We start from the raw sequence: 16,652 nt of genomic DNA on the forward strand, positions 1-16,652 counted from the left end.
TTGACTCCACACGGCCTGACCGTGGTCATCTTGTAGACCGTACATACTGCAGACACAGTGCACCAGTGGTGGAGGGGATGAATATTGAGCCCTGTGGCAGGGGCGCCGATGAAGTGAATTTCTCAGTCCGTGAGTTTTGAGGCATCACTAGTGATGTTTTTCACCTCTTTCCACCTTTAAAAAAAACCTTGCTGCCAGTTTATTAAAGCCATTAACAGCCGCTCAGGTGGGACACAGCAATAAATGAGGCCTTGTTTCCCTCAGAATGACAGGCCTGAACCCGAGTTAGAAAACATTTAGTAATTAAATCAGACTGGGTGGGGCCTGAGGTGCGAGCTAGTAACCGAAAATTGGTGGCCAGCGTACTTCACACCAGGGCTGAGGATCCGGGGACTGGGGTTTCTGTGTCATTTATTGATTAATTTTGTTTATTGCCCAATCTCAATCAGACTGGCAGGTCATCTTGCAGTCTGATGGAGCCGAAGGTCCCCAATGGAGGGCTCTCTATGCGGGAGTCCTTCCCAGCACCATTGGGGATCTGGGGTGGAGACTGTTGCAGGGAGCTGTCGTGTGCAACAGATTTTAAGCTCCTTTCCGGACTCCAAGGCCAGATGTGTTTTTTGCGGCCTAGAGGAGTCCATGGGCCGTGTATATATTCAGTGTGAGAGGTTGCAGCCCCTGTGTAGTTACCTGAAGGGGCTGCTCCTCAACTCTTGGTTACACTTTAGCCCCACGCTCCTAATCTTTGGCCGCCCGGTGCGGAGGGGGGTGGGTAAGTGGGAGGATCTTCTCCTGGACCTGCTCTTGGGCCTGGCGAAAACAGCAATTTGTAGGCCCAGGATGGGCGGGTCCCATGGGGGGTCACTCTGGCTGCCTGCCTCTCTCCCATGGTCTTGTCCGTGCCCGGGTGGCCCTGGAGAGGGAGCAGGCGGTGTCCACCGGTTCACTTGATACCTTCCTCGACCGGTGGACACGGAAGGTATGAAGAGGCGATAATCGATCCTCACAATCACATTGTGATTTAATTATTAATTGTGTGTGTGTCACAAATACATTTCTTCTATTTTGATACAAAAGCTCTACTAGACATGTTAAACTACTAGTTATTTAATCAGGGCTGCAGCTGCTGAAAGGTTGACTGTACTGGGGTTAGTGGCCAGAGCTGGCAGACGTGTTGTTCTGAAGTCTGATGTCTCACACCTGAAGAGTCTGTTTCTGTCGTGTTGTAATGACCTTTTTCTGTTGCCTGGTGTCAGAAATAGAAATCAAAGGAAGATGATGCCTCACTCTGTTAATCAACTCTTTGACACATTTCCATTTCTTAATTTACAAAGATCACAACTCCATTAGTGAACAGTGGATTGCCAGTCTGCCACTTTTTAGTGAGGCTTGAAAGGATTCGCTGTGAAGCTACACCTGCCCATCTGTCTGTGTGTCACTGTGTTTGGATTGTGTTAGACAACAGTCCTAATATCTCGCCTACATCCATTACAATGTTTGAAATGTTAGATTGTACTTGGAAGAAGTTGAGTTTGAATCTAACAATTCTGAAATTGGGAGCTTTTAATGATTTCTGTTTTTCACATAACTATATAGTGATGTGATCAGTCAAAGCAAATTAAAAAATGGTGTTATTTACTGAACACAACTGAATAATTCTACAAGGATGCTACCGCAGTCTTCCTCAGTATTAACTACACCCCCCAATTTAGTGTCATCAGCAAATTTTGAAATTGTACTTCTGATTCCCAAGTCCAAATCATTTATGTAAATGGTGAACAACCGTGGTCCCAGCACCAATCCCCGTGGAACACCACTTCCCACCTTCCGCCCGTCTGAGTAAATACCTTGAACTCATCCCGTCATAATAACTGGACTTGTCTCCATTCCCGTGCTGAGGGGATTGCTGTACCAGATGGGAGGGGCAACATTTTGGGACTCTCGATTCTCCACCAATTCCCATTCCCCTTCTTTCTGGTGGATAATGGAGGTGCCACTGTGTGTAATGTGCAAGTCAGTAAGAGTTGTCAGCGAGGATTAATGGAATGTTTCAGACAATGAATTGTAGATTTTATAGCAAAGATTAATATATGATTGAAGTAAAAGTTCATAATTTTATTGTAAAATATTTCAGGAACACTCATCAGAAATTAAGGGGAAAGATCAGACAGCAGTACTTAAAGGGACACTGCAGCCCCGACAACTCAATCAGCTATATATCCAGAATATTAAAATCCAGCCCAGTTATAGGGGCTATTAACATCAGCAGAAACAAACCCCAACTGTCAGAATGAACATGGTTCAGTCCTGGATGTGATTAACAGCAGCAATAACAGCAGAATCGAACCTCTGCAGTCACTTGTGAACTTGCTGGTGTCTCAGCAGGTTGGCTGACTGATTGAATCCCTTCTCACACACTGAGCAGGTGAACGGCCTCTCCCCGGTGTGAACTCGCTGGTGTGTCAGCAGGTTGGATGACTGAGTGATTCTCTTCCCACACACGGAGCAGGTGAACGGCCTCACCCCAGTGTGAGCTCGCTGGTGTGTCAGCAGGTTGTATGACTGATTGAATCCCTTCCCACACACGGAGCAGGTGAATGGCCTCTCCCCAGTGTGAATGCGCTGGTGTCTCAGAAGGTCAGAGGAATTAGTGAATCCCTTCTCTCACACGGGGCAGGTGAATGGCCTCTATGCATTGTGAATGCGCTGGTGTATCAGCAGGGTGGATGAATTAGTGAATCCCTTCTCTCACACGGGGCAGGTGAATGGCCTCTCTGCAGTGTGAATGTGCTGGTGTATCAGCAGGGTGGATGAATTAGTGAATCCTTTCTCACACACAGGGCAGGGGAACGGTCTCTCCCCAGTGTGAATGCACTGGTGTATCAATGAGGTGAGATGACTGCCTGAATCTCTTCCCACAGTGAGAGCAACTGAATGGTCTCTCCTCAGTGTGAAGTCGCTGGTGTGTCAGAAGGTGGGATGACTGACTAAATCCCTTCCCACACTTGGAGCAGGTGAACAGTCTCTCCCCGGTGTGACAGCATCGATGAGTTTCCAGCCGGGACGGGGAGCTAAATCCCTTCCCACAGTCCCCACATTCCCACAGTTTCTCCGTGGTGTGGGTGTCCTTGTGTCTCTCCAGGTAGGACAATCGGTTGAAGCCTCATCCACACACACAACACGTGTACGGTTTCTCCCCGCTGTGAACGGTGCGATGTTTTTTCAGACTGTGTAACTGGTTAAAGCTCTTTCCACATTCAGTGCACTGAAACACTCTCACTCGGGTGTTTGTGTCTCGTTGCTTTTCCACTCACACCGATCTTTGAAATCTTTTCCCACAGACAGAACAGGCAAACATTTCTCCTTCCACATGCAAAGGCCAATGATATTTCCCTGTAAAAGCAGTTTACAAAAGACATCACTGTAAGTTCAGGATTAAAATTCGGAACAGATAATTCTAGTTTCTATGGAACATTCTCTCCTCTCTTATTACATAGAATTACACAGATTGTACAGCACAGAAACAGGCCAATCGGCCCAAGTGGTCCATGTGGTGTTTATGCTCCACACGAGCCTCCTCCCATCTCTCTTCATCTCACCCTATCAGCATCTCCTTCTATTCCTTTCTCCCATGTGTTTATCCAGCTTCCCCTTAAATACATCCATGCTCTTTGCCTCAACTGCTCCCTGTGGCAGCAAGTTCCACATTCTCAGCACCCTCTGGGTGAAGGCGTTTAATCTAAATAGAACTTTCCTGGGCAGCCAATCAGCACTGCTGCCTCTTTTGTGCAGTTCCTGGCGAGGCGTAACAGTTGATATTTTCTGATCAAAAAGAGCTGAGCTCGGCAGCATTAGTCCTGTTTTGCCTCCTTTGGAGACCAGGTGTACGAGCAGAGCGAGCGCAGCCTTCACAGCAACTGCAATAAAATTGTTACAGTTGTGAAGGAACTTTGTGTCAGTGCACTGGACCACAAACAAAGTATGTGTGTCGATTATTGTCTTATTACCCTACTGTAAAGTGCCTTGAGATGTTTTAAAAGCTCTATATAAAGGTAAGTTGTTGTTGGTGTATAGAGAACTCTGTTGAAATTTAGTGAAATGATCAATAACCAAGGAAGATCATTTCTTTGTTTGGTTCTGTTAGTTTCCACAGAATTATTGAAAAGTACAGCACGAAGGAGGCCATTCAGCCCATCGTGCCTGTGCTGTCTCTTAGAAAGAGCACTCGTGCTTAGTCCCACATCCCTGCTTGTTGTCCGTAACCCTGTAAGATCCTCATCCTCAAGTACCCCCCCAACTCCCTTTAAAATCATTGATGGAATCAGCTCATGACCTTTTCAGGTCGAGCGTTCCAGATCCCGACAACTCTCTGAGTTTTATTCAATTGTTACCACAGTTGTTTCTGTGAAGGTTTAATAATAAATGCATTTTGCTCTGAAAGTAATTAAAACATTCCTAGTATATAAATAGACATGCATCAAAATATTAAAATTGTGGGAGGGAGGGCAGTGATCGCCAGGGCCCAATAAACAATGGAATTCTTCTTTCCCAACCTAATGCTCAGAAGATGAAGTCCCAGAGCTGCCTCTGGCTCCGTTCCACCTGCCCTATTCTGACAAGCTGAGGTGTTGGTCAGTGCACTGTGATTGCCCTGTGGGCAGAAAATGGCAAATCTAGAAATATGACCAAAATAACACATTTCAACCGCAAAGCTGTAAATCCCCGTCCCACACACTCTCCCTCCTCCCTGTGCTGAAATCCAAACCCATCGCACCATCTCCAACATTTCTTTCCTCCACTCCCAGTTTTCCCCCTCCCTCTACTCTGGTTGGGTTCAGTTCTACACCCGCTGTGTGCAGAGTGAGAATAAAATCAATGAGTCAATGATTGTCTGTCCTGGTCACTGGGACCCTGAAACCTTCAGGTCTCCACCCGCTGTGTGCAGAGTGAGAATAAACTTAATGAGTCAATGATTGTCCCTCTTGGTCACTGGGACCCTGAAGCCCTGCCCACTCTTTGTTCCTGTACCAAGATGGCCACACATGCGCCCTGCTGCAGGTAGAACCGGTCTGTCTTTCCTGCACCAAGATGGCGGAGTGTAACCCGGGCCTGTCACCGAGAAAAAGCCTCACCGCTGCCATCCGGTGGAACACATTCGGCCGCTGGATCTCATTCGGGCTTGAGACCGTTCTCCAACTTAATAAACCCTGCGGCGCAGCCTACCCTCAGTTTATTTAATTATTTATATAATTATTATTTTTAATGACATTCACAGAGCTCAAGTCTCGGCTCTTTGTACATACAAAGGCACAAGGCCTCATGCCTACAAGGCAGGGGTCCCCGTCTCTTCAAGTTAATGATGTGATCTCCAAGCTTCTTGATCATCTTCACTTGATCATCCAGATAGTGGGTCTCCAGGAATTCACACAGTTGAGGGTCAGTGCTCCCAGTGGAGAGTTTGTGCAGATCCAGCAGACACTGGTCGACATTCTTCTCCATCTGCAGGGCTCTCTGCATCGCTGAGCGGAGTCTCTCACTCTCCCGACCGAACAAGTGGACTGTAAAGAAGCTTAAAAACACTGGATTATTTTTAAAAACTTATCAAATTAAATTACAATCACATTGGCCAGGGTGATGATGCCCTCCAGTCCCCGTGGCACCCACCAGTCTTGGAAGGCCTCAAGCATGCCGGCAGACATCGCGTGCTCCATCTCCAGGGCCACCCGGGCATGAACATAGTCGCGGAAGAGAGGCAGGCAACTGGGCCGAACAACCCCCTCAACCACCCGCTACCTGGATCTGTTTATGGCCATCTTTGCCAGGCCCAGGAACAGTCCAACAAGGAGGTCCCCCGACCCGCCCTCTCTCCTCCGAACCGGGTGGCCATAGATCCGGGGCGTGGGACTGAAGTGCAGCCAAAAATCGAGGAGCTGCCCCTTCAAAAAATTGAACAGGGGCTGCAACCTCTCACATTCCACATAAACATGGAACACGGACTCCTCTCGGCCGCAAATATAGCAAGAGGCCTGGGAGTCCGTGAACTTATCTAAAATCTTATTGCACGGGACTGCTCCATGCAACACCCTCCAGGCCAAGTCCCCAATAGATAAAGGGAGGACTCCCGCATAGAGCGCCCCCCATTGGGGACCTCCGCCTCCACCGGATGGCAAGATGGCACGCCAAGGCGTATCCGGACAGCAGGCGAAGATGACAAAGTGAAGAGTGTGCAGGAGCAGCCCGTACAGGAAACCCCTCCGCGCAGAACTAAACGGCACGGAGGGCATTTCCCCGAGACGGCTCAAGTTGTGAGGCACCGGTTCCCGAGAGGGGTTTCAGGGCTGTGTGCCGATGAGGAATTCCATCCGAACAGGGGTCAGTTCGGACGGGATCGCCCCGCGTGCCTGAGCCTCCTCGATATACCTATTGGAGTCGGGGCCCAGTGCCGCTTTCAGCGTCTCGATGGCTTTGGCCGCGATCCGGACATTGGCCCAGGACAGGCGCTGTGCCAGCTCCTCCGGCACCATCCAACCCGCTCCTCCGCCATCAAGCAGGTCCCCGACCCTGGTCACCTTACCAGGCACAGCCCTGCCCTCCGCCAGCCGCCCGATCCAGCGGTCACGGAGGTGCGGATTCCTGAGCAGCGGCTCCTGAAGGAGAGCCGCCACTCCTGATGGGGGAGAACTCTGCTTGGAGGCGATGCTGTTCCAGACCCATAGCAGTTCCTGGTAGAAGACAGGCAACTCCCGCAGGTAGGCACGCATACGGCCCAATTCCACAAACAGGAGCTGCGTATCATAGTTGAGGCCATGCAGCTGGCGGAAGAAATACGTCGCCAGCACACACCATCGAGGAGGATTCTCGACGTACAGGTATCTCTGCAGGGTCCGAAGATGGAAAGTCGCCGCCCGGGTGCGAAGGCACACCAGCGCCTGACCGCCCTCCCTAAGTGGGAGACTCAGAACCGCGGCAGAGACCCAGTGCTTCCCTTTGTCCCAGAAGAAGTCAATGAGCTTCTTCTGCATCTTGGCGACAAACGCAGGGGGCGGGATCAAAGTGACCAACCGGTACCACAACATGGCGGCCACCAGCTGGTTTATGACCAGCGCTCAACCCCTGTAGGACAACACTTGGAGCAGTCCTGTCCAGCGTCCTAGGCGAGTGGTGACTTTGGGCTCCAGCTCTTGCCAGTTCGCCGGCCAGGCATCCTCGGTGGGGCTGAGGTAGACTCCCAAGTAGAGCAGGTGCGTGGTGAAGGGTCTGAACTCCTCCAGCAGTGAATCCACCCGCCACTGGCCCACCAGGAGTCCAGAACATTTCTCCCAGTTGATCCTGGCGGAGGATGCGTCCGAGTAAATCTGCTGGCATTCTCACATCCTCCGCAAGTCAGCGGGATCCGTGACCATGAGGAGCACGTCATCGGCGTAAGCCAAGAGGACAACTTGCACGCCTGCCCTTGCAGAGCCAGTCCCGTCAACCTCTTTTGCAAGAGGCGCAGGAAAGGCTCCACGCAGACGGCATATAACTGACCGGACATGGGGCATCCCTGACGCACCACCCTCCCGAAGCAAAGGGGCGCCATCAAAGACACGTTAACTTTTATCAGACACTCCGCGGCGGCATACAGAAGTCGGATCTGGGTGACGAAATGCGTCCCGAACCCGAATGCGCGCAGAGTCCTGAAGAGATACTCATGATCCACCCTGTCGAACGCCTTCTCCTGATCCAGGGAAAGGAAGGTGACCGACAGACCAGCCCTCTGGGAATGGTGGACCAGGTCCCGGGCCAGATGGATGTTATCGTGGATAGTCTGGCCCGGGACCGTGTAGGACTGATCGGGGTGGATTATGTGGGCCAGCACGGTGCCATGACGGGCAGACATGGCCTTGGCAAAAATGTTATAATCCGTGGTAAGGAGGGAGACCGGGCATCAATTTTTTAAAAGGCAGAGATCGCCCCTCTTAGGCAGCAGGACAATGACTGCCCTGCACCACAAGAGGGGCATCTCCCCAGTCACCAGACTTTCCCGCAGGACCCGCGTGTCGTCAACACCAGGACGTCCCAGAATGCCCTCTGGAACTGGACTTTCCCCTCGAGAGCTGGCTGAGGGCACCAGTCAGCTCCACCAAGCTTAGCGGAGCGTCCTATTTTTCGGCGCCCTCCGGACCGACCATCAACAGGACCTCCCACAAAACTCTGTGCACATCATCGCTGGACAGATCCAGAGAGAACAGAGCCCCGTAATAGGCCCGGGTCTCCACGCTGATCCCCTCCGGATCTGAGACCAGAGATCCGTCGTCGGCCAGCAGCCCCAAGAGCTGCTTACAGACCCCCGTCTTTTTTCCAACGAGTAGAAGAAGGGGGAGCCGCGGTCCAGGTCCCGGAGATCTGGATCCGCGACCACACATACGTACCTCGGGACCCAATGAGCTGTAGGTCCTTCAGCATGCCCTTCTTCTCTTCGTACACCTTCCGTAGGGCCAGGTCATTGACGACTTGACCGAGACGGGACTCCAGGTCGAGCACCTCCCTCTCCAATCGCCCGACCTGGGCCTCCCGCCTCTTGGTCGACCCCTTCGCGTACTCCTGACAGAAGAGATGGACGTGAGCCTTGCCCACGTCCCACCATAGCCTCAAGGAGGGGAAGCCCCTCCGCTTCCTTCTCCAGTCGGCCCAGAACCGACGAAACAAATCCTGGAACCACTCATCCTGCAGCAGCAGGTTGCTAAAATGCCAGTACGCGGGCACCCCCGTTCGCGTAACGGAACGAGCTCTGCCCACACCAGGTGGTGGTCCATGCCTGGCACCAGCCGCATAGAAGCCGCCGGAACGCAGGAGACGTATGCCTGGGAAATGTAAAGCCGGTCGATTCTGGACCATCCTCCTCCAGACCTCACGTAAGTGAAGGCGCTGGAGTCAGGATGGAGATTTCACCAGACGTCCACCAAGTCGAAGGACCCGACCAGGTCCCTCAACTTCTCCATCGCTGCCAGGCCGTACGGGGGACCCGAACAGTCCCTCGCCTCGAGGGTGCAATTAAAATGCCCCCCGAGGATGACGCACTCGCCGACGTCGATGGAGCCCAGAAGAGCGGACACTTCTTCAAAGAAGTGCACTTGCTGCGCACTGGCCGCGGGGGCGTACACGTTCACTAGATGGAGTGGCATGCCCCCCAGGCAAACAGTGACCTGGAGCAAGCGGCCCGGCACGTGCTCCTTGACCCCCAAGATCTCCGGCTGAAAATACAGGGCCAGCAAGATAGCCACCCCGCTGGAATAGTTGGAGAGATGACTCATGCTGACCCCTCCTTGCCACTCCAGGAGCCACGTGGCCTCATCCTCCAGAACGATGTGGGTTTCTTGCAGGAAGCACACCGCATACCTCCCGTCCCGGAGGACCGAGAAGTTATTAAATCTACGGCGTGCATCTCTGCTGCCATTGATGTTGAGGCTGGCTATGGTTATCTTCATGACAAGAGCATAGCGCAACCTCTACTTAACCTAATGGGAGGAGGGAGAGCGGCTGCTTGTCGACCGCCGCTCCCTCAGCAGCCCAGCGAGGAACTTGTTGATCTGACGCTGCTCGCGCAGCCCCGCACCCCCGTCCACGCCCATGGATTTGACAGCGGCACGGACGGAGCCAACGAGCAGCACCAGATCTGACCATCTGTCTAGGGCCAGCCGGATTTTGCCAGGGTGACCCCAGCACGCAGCCAGAAAGTCCTGGAGTTCCACAACGGGGATGAGGGGGGACTCGGAGGTGGGGACATGAGGGTATTCACCGCCTCACTGGTGACGGAGTCTGACTCATCCTTGGTGCTCTCCACCGGGTTCCCTTCCTCCTCCAGGAGGTCGTTATCAGCCAGCCCCGCCTCTGTCTCGATCCCACCCCCAGGATCGGTGGCAGAGGATTCCTCCCTGGGCTCCTCCGGAGGTGCCGGGTCAGGAGGCGGCAGCGGTTCATGGCCCCCCTCAGCCCCAGGCACCGGGGTGCATGGGGAAACTGGGGAGAACACTATCCCCATTTCCCCCAACACCCCCGGCGACAGCATCGGAGGCAGAGTCAGGGGGTCTTCCCCCTCACCACCATCAGCCACTGACGCAGCAGACTGGGAAGCTTGAATATATTCCTTGGCCACGTCGAGCAGCGCCTGGGAATGGTCAGGACTGTCCTGGCGAGCCCAGCCTCACTGGCCTCACCAACCCCAGTCTCCAGGGCGCCCGACATGGCGAGATGTAACGGTTCTTTTGTTATTTCCTCCGCGGGTAGATCCGCGGTCCCCCCCATGCGCAGGGTCTCTTCCCCATCCCCAGGAGTCGCAGGCGGGACAGACTCATCTGTCGTACCCTCCCGAGGGACAGGCAACTCCTGCTGAATACAGATGACGGTAATAGTAGGGGGGGGCGCAGCACCCATGGCGGGTGACGATTCCCTCCGCGAGGAGGGACATTGTCTCTCATGGTCCTGCTCCTCTCGCAGGGATCGCGCCACCTTTTTGTTATGGAGGGACACGAAGGCTGGGAGACCTCCATACCTACCAGGGCCTCCTCCTCCGCTCCCTCCCGTCGAGCGGGTTGCTCGGGTCCCTCGAGCCCGAGCCCGGTCGCAGGTCTTAATTCTTCCGCCTCAGCAGTTGCGATCACGGACCCGGGCACGAGGCCCCCCCAAACTCCGAAACTCCGCCGCCACCAGGGCAAGTTATGTGGGCATAAGTTCCAGCAGATCGTCCGTATCCGCGTGCTCACCGAGGAGACCTGCCCTAAGGTGTTTCATCTTCTTCTGCACCTTCCCTCCGTGCGGACAGTCTCCCTCCACCCCGCCGGAGGCCATGATGGTGTTGGCCTCTGATGTCGACCGCGCATCAGATGTTGAGGACGTGCGGACAGAATCGGGGGGGGGGTGGAGAGCGGCGACGGCGCCAGCCTTGGCCGCCTCAGATGTTCTGGTGGTCTTGGAGGTGGGGCAGTTCTTTCGTACGTGCCCCACCTCCTTACAGGCATGGCACCGCACACCGTCCGACGTCCAAAAGACGCGGAGGGCAGCCCCCTCGTGGCACACAATAAAAGTGCCCTCGGTGTCCTCCTCCCGCGCCAGCTGAATAAAAAGCTGGCACCGGAAGGAGAAGACGTGCCGGAGGCTGGCCTCCCTGCATCCGAGCGGGATCGGTGTGATCCCCGACCTCACCTCCCCCAGTTGACGTAGGTGGGGGAGGAGGAGCTGCTCAGCCGAAACAAAGGGCGGGACATTTGATAAGAGGATCCTCTGCATGGTGGCCTTGAGAGGATCCACCGGCAGGATGGTCCCGCCCACGGTGAGCCCCTTGGTTACGGCCAGGGACACCGCCCGCTCCGACCCCAGGAAGAACACAGCCTTGTCATACATTTTCGAGGCGACGATGATGGCTGAAGGGCCGACAACCTCAGCCGTGGCCTTCACGCATGCTTCGATAGTCATGTTGGGGTGAGTGTAGCTCTTCACCCCATGTTTTTTAGTGTGAAGGCGGAAAGTTGACGGGGCAGCAGAAGCAGCAGGAGCAGCCTTGGCCATGGCTGCCACACTTGCATATGACCTTGCTGGCCCCGTCACTGGCGATGATGTGGTCACCATCGTGGGGTGCTTATTATAAAGGGCTACACCCACCCCAAGTCACAGGCCTGGTGATGTTAATGGCCTCAGTGGTTGTTTTCCCTGAGCAGAGGGAGCTTTAAAAGTGAAGGCACACCTCTCCCCTTGTTGATTAAATTGGGAGAGGGGCCTTCTCCCCTCTGCTCAATGGGCAATTAATGGATATGAGGTGCCTCTTTAGAGAGAGGCAAAGAGAGAGAGAAAGGGGGGTGGGAAGGAGGGAGACCGCAGGGGCTGGGTCTCCACTCAAGATGGTGGGTGGGTGCTCGCAGGGGTGCACTCTCTGAAAAATAATCTCTATTGATGGTCTTCTTGTGGGGGGAGAAGATGTCTTCACCTGGGAAAATAAAGCTGGAGATGCCCAGGCTCTGTCCACCACCAGGTCTTAACGACGTGATAATTAAATGATGACTTCGCCTGGGCAGCTCCAGCTGTCCCAGGTCAAGCAATAGGGAGGGATGTTTGCTAGTGGTGTGTGTGGCCTAGTTTTTACAAGACACTCACACACACCCCTAGATGTTTTCTTCTCCTCCTTCTTTCCTTCCCCCCCACTTAAATACGAAGTCTTTATGAGAGTGCCCCATGAGATACCCACCTGTAGAAGTTTTCCAATGGCTGTCCCTCCTTCTGAACAGATGTAGGATGTTCGTTTATCTCCCCTCTCTCCCTCTCCTGTAATGGAGACCAGTTGGGGAAACAATGATGGGATGGCTTCCCTTTGTTGTTAGCTCTGGTCTGGTCTCCTGGTCTCTCCTCTCCTCTCCTCTGGCACCCCAATAGTAGCTGCAGCAGCAACAGATGTGCTCTCTCCTCCTGGGCAGAGAGAGAGAGAGACCTCTCCTCTCCTCTCCTCTCTTCTGGCACAGCAGCAGCACAAGATCCTGGCTGGCTATCAGGGATCCCGGGGTTCATTAACCCACTCCCTGAGCGTTCCAGATCCCAACAACTCTCTGAGTGAAAACATTTCTCCTCATCTTTGTCATCCGATTGAGATTGGGCCATTTTTCACCACCTGTAGGGGTGACTCTGAGTTGCCCCAGTGACACCAGACAGGAGCAAAACCCATGATGGCAAGTGCCCCACAGATATTAAACAACCAATAACCGGTTACTTGGCTTTATAAACAGAGGAATAGTAGAATATAAAAGCAAAGAGATGATGCTGGAACTTCATAAATCACAGATTAGGCCTCAGCTGGAGTGTTGTGGACAAGTCTGGGCCCCACACTTGAGGAAAGGTGTAAAGGCCTTAGAAAGGGGCCAGAGGAGGTTTACCAGGATGTTACCCGGGATGAGGGGCTTCAGTTATGAGGAGAGGTTGGAAAAGTAATAAAATTAATTGAAATTAATAATCCGGTAGGGTTGTCCTGGTACATTCTACTGCCTTATGATTTGGGCTTTAAGCAGAAGTCCAAATTGCTCAGGCAGTATTGTGTAAGCCACAAAGAATATACTCCATCCATTATTCTATAATAAGGGCTGAGACTGAAGGTTTTTATGGCCACAGATCAAGAGATCATAATAGAAGCATATTGGCAGACTGGTGAGGCCACACCTGGAATACTGCGTACAGTTTTGGTTTCCATATTTAAAAGATATACTTGCTCTCGAGGCAGTTCAGAGAAAGTTCACTTGGTTGATTCCGAAGATGAGGGGGTTGACGTATGAGGAAAGGTTGAGTAGGTTGGGCCTCTACTCATTGGAATTCAGAAGAATGAGAGGCGATCTTATCAAAACATATAAGATTGTGAGGGGGCTTGATCGGGTGGATGCGGGGAGGATGTTTCCACTGATGGGTGAGACTAGAACTAGGGGGCATAATCTTAGAATAAGGGGCTGCCCTTTCAAAACTGAGATGAGGAGAAACTTCTTCACTCAGAGGGTAGTAAATCTATGGAATTTGCTACCTCAGAGTTGTGGAAGCTGCGACATTAAATAAATTTAAAACGGAGATAGACAGTTTCCTAGCTGATAAGGGAATTAGGGGTTACGGGGAGCGGGCAGGGATGTGGACGTGAGTCTAGGTTTGGATCAGCCATGATCCTATTGAATGGTGGAGCAGGCCCGAGGGGCCGTATGGCCGACTCCTGCTCCTACTTCTTATGTTCTAAGTTCGGACTGTCCTCCTTGGAACAGAGAAGGTTCAGAGGCGATTTATTAGAGGTTTTCAAGGTGGTGAGCGATTTTGATAGAATAAATTGGGAAAGAGACATTCGCTCTGGTGAGTGGGTCAATAACTAGAGGTCAAAGATTCAAAAATATTGGCAAAAGATCTAGAGGAGAGATGAGGAGAAATGTTTCCACTCAGAGTTGTGGGGATCTGGAACACTCGACCTGAAAAGATGGTGGAAGCTGATTACGTTAATAATTGTAAAGCAGAGTTGGACGGTGATGTGCCTTCAATAACCACAAAACTAGAAGTTATAGACTTTAACAAGTTGGCTTTTAATCACTAAGATCAGAGCTACATCTCAACACACCGACTGGCTCACAGGAATGAGTCAGGAAAGAGGAAGTGAAACTATACACCGTGTGGGGGAGGGTAATATACATGAGTACAGGAAATACAGGATAAAGACAAACAGATTTCATTACAGACGGGAACTTGAGCAACTGACAGGGTTACGGACAAAAAGTGAGGATGTGGGACTAAACACGACGACTCTTTCAAAGAGCCGGCACAGGCACGATGGGCCGAATGGCCTCCTTCTGTGCTGTAAGTCCCTATGAATCTATTCTATGAATAATAACTGTACAATACAGCGACATTCACAAATAATAATTCAATCATAATGTGACTGTGAGGATCGATTATTGCCACTTAGAATCATTGAAAGTTACGGCACGGAAGGAGGCCATTTCAGCCCATCGTGTCCGCACCAGCCAACAAAGAGCTATCCCGCCTAATCTCACTTCCCAGCTCTTGGTCCGTGGCTCTGCAGGGTAAAGCATCCCAAGTGCGCATCCAAGTACTCTTTAAATGTGGTTAGGGTTTCTGCCTCTACCACCCTTTCAGGCAGTGAGTTCCAGACCCCCACCAACCTCTGGGTGAAGACATTTCCCCTCAAATCTCCTCTAAACCTTCCAACAATTACTTTAAATCTGTGCCCCCTGGTTTTTGACCCCTCATGGTTCAGTCCTGGTTGTGATTAACAGCAGCAACAATAGCAGAATCCAACCGCTGCAGTCACTTGTGAACTCGCTGGTGTTTCAGCAGGTGGGATGACTGAATGAATCCCTTCCCACACTCAGAGCAAGTGAACGGCCTCTCCCCAGTGTGAACTCGCTGGTGTCTCCGCAGGGTGGAAGAACAAGTGAACCCAGTCTCGCAGTGAGAGCAGGTGAACGGCCTCTCCCCAGTGTGAGTGCGCTGGTGTACAGTGAGCTCAGATGACTGCCTGAACCCAGTCCCACAGCGAGAGCACCTGAACGGTCTCTCGTCAGTGTGAACACGTTGATGGAACATCAGTTCCCCGGAACTTTTAAAGCACTTCCCACAGTCCGAGCATTTAAAAGGTCTCTCGTCAGAGTGAACTCGCTGGTGATTCAGCAGGGTGGATGAGCGAGTGAATCCCTTCCCACACTCAGAGCAGGTGAATGGCCTCTCCCCAGTGTGAGTGCGCTGGTGTATAGTGAGCTCAGATGACTGCCTGAACCCAGTCCCACAGTGAGAGCACCTGAATGGTCTCTCGTCAGTGTGAACACTTTGATGGCGTATCAGGGTCTCGGGACTTTTATAGCACTTCCCACAGTCCGAGCAGTTAAAAGGTCTCTCATCAGTGTGAACTCGCTGGTGTCTCAGCAGGCGGGCTGTCTCAGTGAATCCCTTCCCACACTCAGAGCAGGTGAACGGCCTCTCCCCGCTGTGAACACGCTGGTGTATCAGCAGTTTGGATGAATTAGTGAATCCCTTCCCACACTCAGAGCAGGTGAACGGCCTCTCCCCGGTGTGAATGCACTTGTGTCTCGATAGGCCAGAGGGTTGGCTGAAGCCTCGTCCACACACAGAACATGTGTACGGTTTCTCCCCGCTGTGAACGGTGCTTTTTGCTTCCATGTTCAGAGGCCGGTGATACTCAGATCCGATGAGTCGACTGACTCTGTCAGATCTTGAAGTGATGTTTGGTTTGAGCTTCCTGTCTGTAAGTCCTCGCCTTCCAGTGCCCTGTAAAATTAATTTAAAACATGGAGCGTGAGAGACAACCCACAAAGGCAGGTTGTGAAATTGAGCTCAGTGAATCTGGACATTTGTGGGGCCGGCACTAGAAAAAAGTGACCATGAAAGCTGCCGGATTGTCAAAAACCCAACTGGTTCACTAATGTCCTTCAGGGAAGGGAATCCACCACCTGGTCTGGGCCTACACAAGACTCTGGCCTCTATGGGAGGAGAGAGAGAGGGGGGAGGGGGCGAAGGAAAGGAACTTTATACATCTGCAACTCGACCAGAACTTTGATAGAACCTCCAAAACCCGCAACCTCCACCACCTAGAAGGACAAGGGCAGCTGTTGTATGGGAGCACCATCACCTCCAAGTTCCCCTCCAAGTCACACATCATCCTGACTCAGATATATTCATCGTTGCTGGGTCATAATCCTGGAACTCCTTACCGAACAACATTGTGGGAATACCTTCACCACACGGACTGCAGTAGTTCAAGAAGGCGACTCACCACCCCCTTCTCAATGGGAAACTGGGGATTGGCAATATTTGGTGCACTTGCGAGCGACACCCACATCCCAAGAATGAATTAAAACAAATCTGTAGATGTAAACTGGATTAAAAGCCTGTACAGAAACACTTGTTCCTAAAACAATACTCTTTTACATTGTACGGACAGTGTTTGTGTAACAACCTAATCTCCCCTAGAATCCACCTCCCTTGGCAGTCTCACATTGGAAATTGTTGGGTCCTCCTGGGCTCAGAAGTACTGGGGGGTTAAACCCAGCAGCTTCTCCTCCATCTCCACTCCAGCTCAAACTGAAGCATAGAAACATACAAACATAGGAGACAGGAGCAGGAGTAGGCCATTC

General features: G+C 52.2%; 2 protein-coding genes across 2 annotated transcripts in view; both read right to left on the bottom strand.

Moving 5' to 3' along the window:
- LOC147091915 (uncharacterized) overlaps positions 1–16,652 on the bottom strand; it is a 290,506-nt gene that overhangs the window by 206,435 nt on the left and 67,419 nt on the right. The gene's annotated exons all lie outside the window — the stretch shown is intronic.
- On the bottom strand, positions 14,043–15,926 carry LOC147091919 (uncharacterized). Its single transcript, XM_085976941.1, has one exon. The coding sequence runs from the start codon at positions 15,676–15,678 to the stop codon at positions 14,809–14,811; it is 870 nt and encodes a 289-aa protein (XP_085833067.1). The 5' UTR covers positions 15,679–15,926; the 3' UTR covers positions 14,043–14,808.

The sequence above is a fragment of the Somniosus microcephalus genome, unplaced genomic scaffold, assembly GCF_052327205.1.
Source record: "Somniosus microcephalus isolate GS21.2 unplaced genomic scaffold, FLI_Smic_1.0 unresolved_chr3, whole genome shotgun sequence".
Taxonomy (NCBI): domain Eukaryota; kingdom Metazoa; phylum Chordata; class Chondrichthyes; order Squaliformes; family Somniosidae; genus Somniosus; species Somniosus microcephalus.